Source organism: Leiobunum rupestre, chromosome 9, assembly GCF_980474605.1.
Source record: "Leiobunum rupestre chromosome 9, qqLeiRupe1.1.hap1, whole genome shotgun sequence".
In the NCBI taxonomy this organism is placed as follows: domain Eukaryota; kingdom Metazoa; phylum Arthropoda; class Arachnida; order Opiliones; family Sclerosomatidae; genus Leiobunum; species Leiobunum rupestre.
Genome location: NC_143392.1, coordinates 1,889,795 through 1,900,526, shown reverse-complemented (window position 1 = coordinate 1,900,526; position 10,732 = coordinate 1,889,795). Strand labels below are relative to the sequence as shown.

The window sequence follows — 10,732 nt, the reverse complement described above, 5'->3', positions numbered from 1 at the left end:
TCCACGAGTCATCCACACTACAAGTTGTAAAAATATATCGCTCTCATTTACGGGATCTTTTCGTCGAGGGCGACTGTTGGAATGAAAAATGAGCCGGTAAGGATGCAACAAGTACTTCGTCAGCGAGACACAGTTACAAATACCCTCTGTCGATACAAATTGGCCTTGTATTACGTATTTAAATTTACAAACTTGGATCTGTTAATTTTGTGGTTAAATTCAATTGCGCGTTGTTTTAGTAGGTCTAACTCGCTGTTGTACCTCTTACTTAATTTCTATTATTTTCTGAATAAATTAAACTCTTTTTTGCGGGTTCGTCTCAATTACTTTCATAATAATTCCAACTATTTTATCTACCGGGTAGTGGTAATGACTCGTGTTGACCCTTAGTTATAGTCAATATTTTATCCTTAGAGTACTTGTCCCAAACCGTCAATGGTATCCCGCTATTCGCTAAGCCTATCCTTCCAATCTTCTCACCTCTCGGGGTACCGTGAATCTTCAACCCCTAATCTTCTAAGCCCAACCGTACATCTTCTCGCTGTGGAAGTGTTTTTGCTTTTCCACCTATGGCTTCGAACAAATTTACACACCAGACGGGGGTCCAGCGATTAGCGCGTTAAAGAAATACATACACAAAAAAATCCCCACCCGACCAAAAATGAACCAAGCGATTGCGGAAACGGCTGTAAAAAAGGCTAAGCTACAATTACGATAAGCTAACCGGGTATATAAGACGCGCAGTTTGGTTAATCTAGACCACATTCGAGAAAATGACCTACCGGGACATTCCCCACGTTTTAGTCCTAGACGACAATGACTATGACGTCATCGTGTCCCAAGAGGTGATTTTTGTCAGAGAATTAATATCTAGACGGCGACGACGACAACGACGAAATTCGGCCGTCGGAAATTCCAGATTGGTTTTCTGAGTGAGCGCGTGCATGGGGCCGTGATCGAGTTTAATGTAGTTATTAAACAGGGTAGACTCTTTCGTAAAGATTTTTCTCTTATATGTAAACGTTTTGGATAAATATTGCGTTGTTTGTTGTTATGGCTCATCAATGTTTCATTTCCACATGTAGAAAAGGATTTTCGGTGGACGGTAATGTGTTGATGTCAAAGGTTGGCACTTTGTGCTCATTCACATTTCGAAACTTTTATCTGAACAGGGAAAATACAATAATAGGATAAAATAATATTTACTTCCGAAACTACGAGCTTCAATTTTATTACATGAATATCTCCAGATATGAAACCTGGCAAATATTCTTTAGAAATCTATTCGTTAAGAAAAATTACGTCAGAACACTAACTAATCAGATATTTCGAAATAAATTTTGTTTGAACATATATTTTCCGATCCGTTTGAAAATTACTACCGAAATCAGATATTATAATAACTTATAATAAATCATTTCAAATAGATTTTTCGTCTAATAATTCCGCTCTTATCTTCAAAATAATATCTTTATCGGGGATACATAGTTTTATAATAATATTTTTGGTTTGGGCGAACCATCATATTAAAAAACTGCACCCAGACAGTAAGTTTCTATTGGTTGTAATGATTTATAAAAAAAGTACTGTTACTTCATGGATTTAAAAAAATGATTTTATTAAAATAAAATGATTGGGAGCTTTCGGACCGTAGTCCTTCGTTAGCCGCTACAATATTCTGATTCTATTAATATTCTGATTAAGTTTCTAGTTTAGTAACAAATTTGGGACCTATTATTTTGTCACGGGATTTTAATATTTTATTTCCGCTATACGCTCCTCGTAAATGTTATCAGTTTGTTTAAAAAAATAAAAACATCTACTAAGGCTAAAAGGGTAAAACAATGAATAGATTGTGGCGGATAAATCATTGTTCCCGAGTTGTCAATCATGACAAAGAACGGCGCAGCAGTGGTGGGAAATGAAAAAACTCGGTCTCTCCTGAGAGAACCTACAAAAGTTCGAAGAGCTTAATTAACTTTAGTGTTATTCAGATTACCTTATCAAAAGTCAAAATTTGACTTTTGATATAAATAGCTGAACGTTGGAATTCAACGGAAGCCCGAGCGTAAAAGATGTCTGCTGAATAGCGACTGCCATGCAATAATTGGTGAGGAATTTCATTATAAATTGCATTGGACTGCTCACATATAGGGCACTCTGAATGTTTATCAGATTGCATTATATTAGAATTGAACATATGTACGTGAAAACAAATGTATATACCTATTTGTGTCTATATCATGGAAAATGTGGGTAAGGTAACCAAAGCTCACCCACATTCAGATAATTTATTTCGAGAGATATTTCTAAATGCAAAATAATATATATTTTCGCAACTATAAATGTGTACATATTAATGTGCTATGGTTTAGTACTTAGCTATGAATACGATAGTAGCAATGTGTTTGTAGGTAGGTAAATATGAGAAAGTAGCTAGGTAGGCGCCTAGGTAAACGTTAGTAAGTTTACGTGTAGCAATTGGTAGGCGTGTATAAGGAGGTCGGCGTGTATGGGTGGGTAGGCATATATAAGTAGGTAGGCTTGTATGGGTGGGTAGGCATATATAAGTAGGTAGGCTTGTATGGGTGGGTAGGCATATATAAGTAGGTAGGCTTGTATGGGTGGGTAGGCGTATATAAGTAGGTTGGCGTGTATAAGTGTGTCAGAATTTATAGCCCGGTGTACCTAGTAACAAAGACCATACCACCGGAGGCCTATCATCATAGTGCCCTACGCCAGCGTCCACCTAGCCCGGACAGGTGACAAATCCAGCATGGGTAGCAGAACCCTACTACTGATGGTCGCACCTTTGACGCAAGCCGCTCAACCCGGCAGAAGGTGCAGCAATGGGTGGACCAATCCCCACTTCGCACACAGCAGTGGGATTTAGAATGGATGCTATAGCAACTCCAGCCGACACCCTACCTACGTAGCTAAGGAGCCAAACCCTTTGGAGAGAGCTCCTTAAGGGGAACGACGAGCACACAGCATCCCAAGTAACCCGGCACAGCTTGCACCGGAGATCCCCGTGGGCCCCAAAAGGCCGGAAACAGGACCGCCGTGCCCGCATATGGAAGCCCGCCACCCCACAGCAGGCAACCCAATCTGCCGAGGCGACCAGTTTGCCGGGACCCTCTCCGTTAGCCTGAACCGAAGTTCAGTATCAAGCCCAAACCTGACCGAAGTCGGAGGTGGAGATAGGACCATTTGATCAGAGCTAACATCTCCCAGTGCGCCACCGCCCTTATGGGTTACAAGAGCCGGACCCCGACTCCTCGGTAAAGCCACCAGTTATTGCACACTCTAACCCATTTAGGGCCGGCGTGTATAAGTAGGTAAGTTTGGCATTGTCTTACATTGTTTTAGTTAACGTTTTAACCTTTGGATTACTGATAACATGTTATTAGCTGTTAGGTGGCCAATACACCCTTCAACAAAAATATTACTCAAGATTTCATTTATGAAACACTTTAGTCATACGGAAGACGTCAAGTTATTAGCAATTTCAAAAGATTTGGGTTTTTATGTTAATTTTTATTATATTTAAATCTTTCGGCTGATCAAAAAATAAACACCACAAAATTATACGTACTAAGATGTTTGAAACTACAAAACATTTCTTTAGTACGCGCTATTGCCATATATACCTTCAGTTATCGGCTCTCGGGATATATTTCTTATGACCGTGGAGACACAGTTTAGGATCATTCGAATTTGGCAATAATTAAAAAACTAATAATAAGGAAATAAATGTTTACGGGTATGTCTGGACATTTCCAATCAAATTGATTAATTTACTGTATGGGTCTCACTGTCTAAGAAATTGATTTAAGGGTCAACGACTCAAGGACACCTAATATTTCAAATATGTTGCCTATAATTATTTACCTTCCCCAGTGTCAACTATAACTCAACCGAACTAATAGTTACCAACGTTTTAATTAAGTTGCGATTCTGATTCTATAACTAAAATTCGATAGCTTTCAGTGTCGAGTCTAGTATTCCATCACAGAACTGACGTCCCCAAACCGTTGTCGGATTATTTTCATGTTTAGTGTTTGTGGATTTGTGTAAGATTATGGTAAATATCTTGAACAACCTTGAATGTAGTTCCAAGCGAGATCGACCTTGAAATATTAGAACAAACAATTTCATGAAAAATATTCGTAGTGTCGATTTCGATTTCTAATGAATACCGGCGCTGGACGTTATTCTCGATAAAACCTGAACGACGACGACCGATACATTTTTTCATTACTCTAGTGCTCTGTTTGGATAAAAGATTATTCAACACTTTGAAAAAATACCTGTGTTCAGTAAAAAAATCCTTTACGAACCGATTAAAGTTAAAAAACGATATTTTTTCAAGCTACGAAATGGAACGTTAGCAAAACAAAATAAGTAGAAATATTGACCGGAAATAATATGCTTATGTTATCTCCGATACCCGCTGTTCAGATTCGCCGATAGCTTATTCATACGATGATATTTCGTTAAAATATCAAAACAAACTGGGTTTCACCTATAAAATACAGTCGCGAATGAAAGATACGTAAGTTTTGTACTGAAATATTTAAAACCACCAGTTCAGCCCTTGATCTCGATTGAGGATCCATACAAAAACCGATGCTCCAGTGAATAGTATTCAAATATATGATCAATTTTATAAATGAGATGGTAATAACCAAGGGCTTTGTACTAATACCAGGTATTTTGTAGATGATTTCCCTCACAGATGAACGTCTCATTATAGGGTATTAAAGGTCAGATTGTTCCAGCCAGTGAATGAAACGAAAACTAAAATGTCACGAAATGCCCACCTTTGGTCGTTATACAGGTATAAGTTTGGGTTACCTTAAGCCTCGGGGCAATTTGAAATGTTAACAAACGGTGGGCTTTCAAATTGATGATTTGGTAAAAGTTACTTCAGGAAGTTCAGTGAGCCTAATGGAACAACAACTCAGGACTATAATTACTGCAATATCTGTTTTTTTAAAAACACTTTATTTAACATTGTAAATATCGGTCTTCGTTGAGTACTATCTCTTATGTTGTTTAACAGTGGAATGTTGAATTTAAGCAGAGTGCAAAACATTTATCTTGGCTAAGCTTCTAAGAGCAAAGCATATTATTAAATAGTAGGTAAAGTTTTGATAAATAAAACAATAATCAGCATGATTGTTGCTGTTTAATTCAATGACTGTCGACAATTCGTCATAAGTGTCATTCTTTAGTGTGATGTATTTTTTGGGATATAATTACTCTTTCATAAGGTTTTTGTTTTTCTAAGTTTCTACAAACATAATTATAAATATAATATTACTGCCTTTAAATGATAAATAACCTTTAAATATAAAGGTTAATACTAAGGACCTTCAGTCACTTCTTCTCCCAAAACTGCCATTGACATTGCCTGCTATTTTAAAAGTTAGGCCTATATCAGGCCTAGGCCTAAATATTTTCAAAGCGAACCTAAACGAAATCATATTTATCTTCCTCACAATAAGTAAATATGAAAACAACACTAAAAGTTCAAAAAATCTTAACACTATCAATAAATAAAAATCCAAAAACTTTGAAGTGGTTCATGTGAAAAATTATAACAAAAACCTATGGGAATTCCGCGAGCTTGGATCGGATGAATCCTGCGAGAATCCTGTAAGAATCGTCTGAGCTACTACTATTTTTAACTGCCATGTTATGACGCTAGCGGCTTGCGTAGTCAATGGATGGCCACTGATAGGCTGAAGCTTAATCAAAGACTATATAATTATTAGTCGTTGCTACAAAATGTCTTGGCGTCAGGTTCTCCCGTAGACGGGACCATTCTAGGTAGTAGTATAAGATTTCTTTGTACACGCACGACTTTACAAGGCTTAACTACGTAACGGTTTGCAACCTGGCAACCATGTCAAAGTTCTGAAAGCTCGTGATTTCGAATTATCTCAAAGGCCTAACTGAAACTAGCCTAAGAAAACCTTAGCCTGACATTGACACTAGACAATTTTCGCAGGGTGTACGTTATGGAAAAAATAAACCTACTATCGGAAGAGAAAAAAATAGTTACTACAATGTCGTTAATTAAGGGTTCGAGTGGTTTATAACACTTATGTGATACGATAAACATTTTTCCAAATGATTTTTGAGATTTATAGTTTTTAGTTAATAAATGATCCTACCTTCGGGGGAAAATAATTAGTTTCTACCAATGCGATTTTTTCGGGGTGCGAGTGATTTAGACATTTATTTGAGAAAATCAATATTTGAACTTGCGATTTTTAAACAAACGTTTTTTCGAACGTACATGCATATGCGACCTATCTATAGAGTATTGTCGTCTGATACGATTTTGAAAACTTATAACATCACAGCTGTATTATTGCAAGCTCAGATTCCAAAAATTAGCGAAGGACAAAAATCTAGAAATGAAGGGTCAAGCCTCAGACTTAAATTGTCAAAGCTAATTTTATTTCAAGGACAATAGCTACATACCTTTAGTAGAATCTTGGAGTCATATTACTTATCCAAGGTAGTATCATCCATTTCATCAAAATTCCATTTACTTTTGTTTACAATTTAGAATCTCAGAATATTCCCATAACAAGCCATAACCACAAAACACCGGATAGTACACGAGTTGCTTAAGCCTTTTTGCGCCCTTTACTATACGCAACTACATTATTGAGAGCTTTTAGCTATCAAGTTATCAAAAACGACTGAAAATCTTTGCTAACTATTTAATCTTTATACAATCTTAACTCTTTTGGAGTTTATAAATTCAACGTTTTTTTATAGATTTTACTCTGATTTGCAGAGCCTAATTTTTATAACAACTTTTTTCCTTTTAGGCCTTTTTTTATTCTTATTTGAAAAACTCGTCACGCGCCATTTCGGCCAATTTTTAAAAGACTAGAGAGAAAGAGTACATGTACAAATAAGGGGTGATTTACAAATACCAAACAGCTAGCAATTTTAAGTCAAGGTTCCCTTTATGGGGTACTAACAAAAATACTTTTCTTAGACTAATTTAGAGTCAATATTATAATGATAAATTTTCCTACAAATATTCAACACTCTCCCGCAAATACAGTCATGTATTTCCTTAGTTCTAATTTTGCATTAATTGTCCATCGAGTTCGTGTTGAGTGATTTCCATGTTGAACAGATGCTTCACTGATCTTCTAAAAATCTTCCCTTTAGCGTCTCGAACTAAACAGGATCTGACGTGCCCATCTCGTCCTTTCTGGACTTCTGTTATGATAACTAGCTTCCATAATTGTCGCGGTACTTTATCTTCTTGTAGAATGACAACATCTCCAATATGGAACGTAGTATCCCTTTTAGGTATAACACTATGGTGTGCTGATCGGAGCTCCATTAAATACTCATGTTTCCATCTTTTCCAAAGTCTGTCCATCAACGCTTCTCTATATTTCAATCGTCTCGTCATTTCTTGTCTTGTATACGGAATACACTCATTTTGAACCCTCTGCGGTGGCAAACATGTAATCCTTTGCCCGATTAACAAATGAGCCGGTGCTAACGGATTAGGTTCTTGAACATCATTGAAAATGAAAGAAATTGGCCGTGAGTTAATAGCAGCTTCATTCTCCAATAATGCGGTTTCCATTTCTTGATACGACAGAAATGCGTTTTGTAGGACTTTTCTCAGGGTAATTTTGGTGGTTGGGACTAAACGTTCCCAAAAGCCCCCCCACCATGGGGCTTTCTCAGCAATGTACTTCCATGTTATACCCTTTGTTCCAAAAAATTTCTTTAATTCCTCATTTTTTAAGTGCCGCCATATCAGTTTTATATCTTCATCGCCTCTTTTGAAAGTTATGCTGTTATCTGTGTAAATTGTCTTTGGGATACCTCTGCGCGCAATCATTCGGCGGAAAGTCATCAAAAAATCCATCGTAGTAAGAGATCCCACTAATTCAAGATGTATTGCTCTACTAATAGCACATGTGAATAGACATATATATGCCTTTTCTGAAGTGTTTCCATTTTTGACAAAATCAGGTCCAGCAAAGACAATTCCAAGAACACTGAAAGGTGGCGCTTCTTCTATTCGGTCAGCAGGCAGAGGAGCAGACGGTGCATAACCAGGTTTAACACGGAATCTTCGGCATGCCATACAATCATTGATCACTTTTTTCACCAATTGCCTTCCAGCAATGATCCAATAATTCATGCGAACCTGAGTTAAAGTTGCCTGGACGCCACCGTGCATTACTTGTTCGTGACAATCTTGAACGAGCAATTTAGACAATCTTTGAGATATGCTCAAAATCACTGGGTGTTTTTCTTCATAAGACATTGTTGATTGTGAAAATCTTCCATCTACTCGTAGAATACCTTCTTTGTCCAAAAATGGTCTCAAGGAAATAATTTTTGATGCCCTTTCCATAGATTCATTTTGAATAAGGCAAAAAATTTCGTTCGGAAAGTCCAATTGCTTCACAGTCTTTATCCAAATGTCCTTTTCTTCCGCCAATTGATCGGCACTCGGGTGTCCTTTTGGTTGTTTTTTTTCTTCTTAGCAGGTTGATGAATCGGTTCACGTAGACTGTAATTAGTAACACTTGATAAAAAGAACTGTATTTTTTCAGATCGATAATTTCTTCCAAGTTCTCTGTCATTTTTACATGAGCGAATAAAACAACTTTGCGTTTCTCTCCTTCCAATTGTTCCGAAGGTATTTTATGCGAAATTTTTTTTAGCCTTAACTCTTCGCTTCCACTCAACCAAACTGGGCCATTCCACCATTTTCTATTGGTTTTCAACTTCCATCGTGGCTCCACGTGAGGGAATATCAGCAGGGTTTTCTGAACCTGGACAGTGACTCCAATTTGATGGATCCGACAGCCTTTGGATCTCAATCGCTCTGTTTGATACAAATGGTTTCCATATTTTCGTCGCACTCTTCACCCAATGCAAAGCAATACTTGAGTCAGTCCAAAATTGAGTTTTGACAATTTCTTCTCTGAAGACATCCTTTGTATAATCCGCAAGTCGTCCACCCAACAAACATCCCATTATCTCGAGTCGAGGTAGTGACAACTCTCTTAATGGTGTAACTCTTGTTTTTGATCCAATTAAAACCACTCCAACATCACCACTTTCCACCACAAATCTCAGATACAAAACAGCAGCATACGCCTTCGTACTGCTATCACAAAAACAATGGAAAGTCTTTTCTGCAACGTTTCCTTCAAATCCCTCAAAATAGCATCTAGGAAAATTGATGTCTTTCAAAACTGGTAGTTGTTCAATCCAATCATGAAATTTCAAGGCTATTTCCTTTGGTAATTCGTCATCCCACTCATTCCTTGGATTTAATTTCCATAAATCTTGCAAAATAATCTTCGCCTTGACCGTATAGGGTGAAATCATGCCCATTGGATCATACACTTGGGCAACTGAGCTAAGAACAAATCTTCTAGTAGTTTGGATGTTTCTACCTAGGATGGGTTATACAACCACCGTGTCTGTGGGTCTGTCTGTCAGGCCTGCGAACGCGTTCGCATTTTCGGGGCAAAGGGTAATCACTGCGTACGCAGTTTCTTAGAATCAGGGAAAAGGTTTTTCCAAAAACGCCCTCTTTTTGTTATTGGGTGTAGTATAATTTTTTAATCGGCCGGGATTCGAACCCGAGCCCTCTTGAACGAGAGGTGAGCGTTCTACCGCACAACCACGGATACAGTTACGTTTCACTGAAAATTAAAAACTCTTCCGAGGAGAGGTATATTTTGGCTTGCCAACTTGTTCAATATGTTTTCTATAAATTTTAAGTTGAAAGAAAGTCGATCACTATTGCAATTCCATTTAAGACCAAGGATCTTCTGTTCTACGTTGGTTTTTTCTCCATCAAATTTTATTTCTGAGTGTTCATCTTCTGAGTTTAAGTCCCACATAGTCCTTAGATTGGGTGAATTTGTCAACCATTTTCTTAGAGTCATTCCCGCATGTTTCAGAATTTCATTACAGCCTTTCGAAACTTGATATGCATTTGGCACAGTGTCTGCTCTGGTTCCTAAATAATCAACGTACAGTTCGTTGGAGAGAGCAATTACTTCTTTGGACATTTCATCGTAGTGTTTTAAATGCAACTTGATAGTTCCAGATAACAGGAAAAGGCTGCAGGTTATTCCAAAAACTACGCGTGTCATTTGGAGAACTCTAAATTCATTTTCTATAGGTTTTCCATTTTCTTCTACTGTCCAAAAAAATAGGACTGATTTCCTCTCTTCTTTCGTTAAGGCCACTTGGAGGAATGCCTTTTCAATATCGGCTGAGATTGCTATTTGGTGTCTTCTAAACCGCAGCATCAGAAGTAACAAGTCTGGATTCAAACTTGGACCACTATAAAGGCAGTCATTTAACGAAGGAACATTATCAGAATGTGCTGACGCATCGAACACAACTCTAAATTTCGTTGTTGAACTCTCTTCTCTCTTGCCTGCCTGGTGTGGCATATAATATGTTCCTGGTTCGTTAGTAATGGGTAAATAAACTGGTTCCGCAACTCCCATTTTCAACTGCTCGTCAATTACATTTTTATATTCTGCATAGAATGAAGGGTCTCTTAGAAATCTCTTGACCAGTCCATTCATTCGTCGCTTTGCCACGTTGAAATTATTTGGCAATATGTTTTTCTCTGTTTTCCACGGAAATATTACATGGTAACGACAGTCAATGAACTTCGACAGCGATTCAATAACAT

At 37.5% G+C, this 10,732-nt stretch overlaps 2 protein-coding genes across 2 annotated transcripts; both read right to left on the bottom strand.

The window, feature by feature from the left end:
• Nucleotides 1-7,111: 7,111 nt before the first annotated feature.
• On the bottom strand, nt 7,112-8,326 carry LOC149926291 (uncharacterized). The gene has a single exon (XM_090159294.1). The coding sequence runs from the start codon at nt 8,324-8,326 to the stop codon at nt 7,112-7,114; it is 1,215 nt and encodes a 404-aa protein (XP_090015420.1).
• Nucleotides 8,327-8,778: 452 nt separating this feature from the next.
• On the bottom strand, nt 8,779-10,622 carry LOC149926290 (uncharacterized). The gene is made up of 2 exons (XM_090159293.1): nt 9,842-10,622; nt 8,779-9,470 (listed from the first exon to the last, which is right to left on the bottom strand). Exons 1-2 carry the CDS (start codon nt 10,620-10,622, stop codon nt 8,779-8,781), a joined length of 1,473 nt encoding a protein of 490 aa, XP_090015419.1.
• Nucleotides 10,623-10,732: the final 110 nt, after the last annotated feature.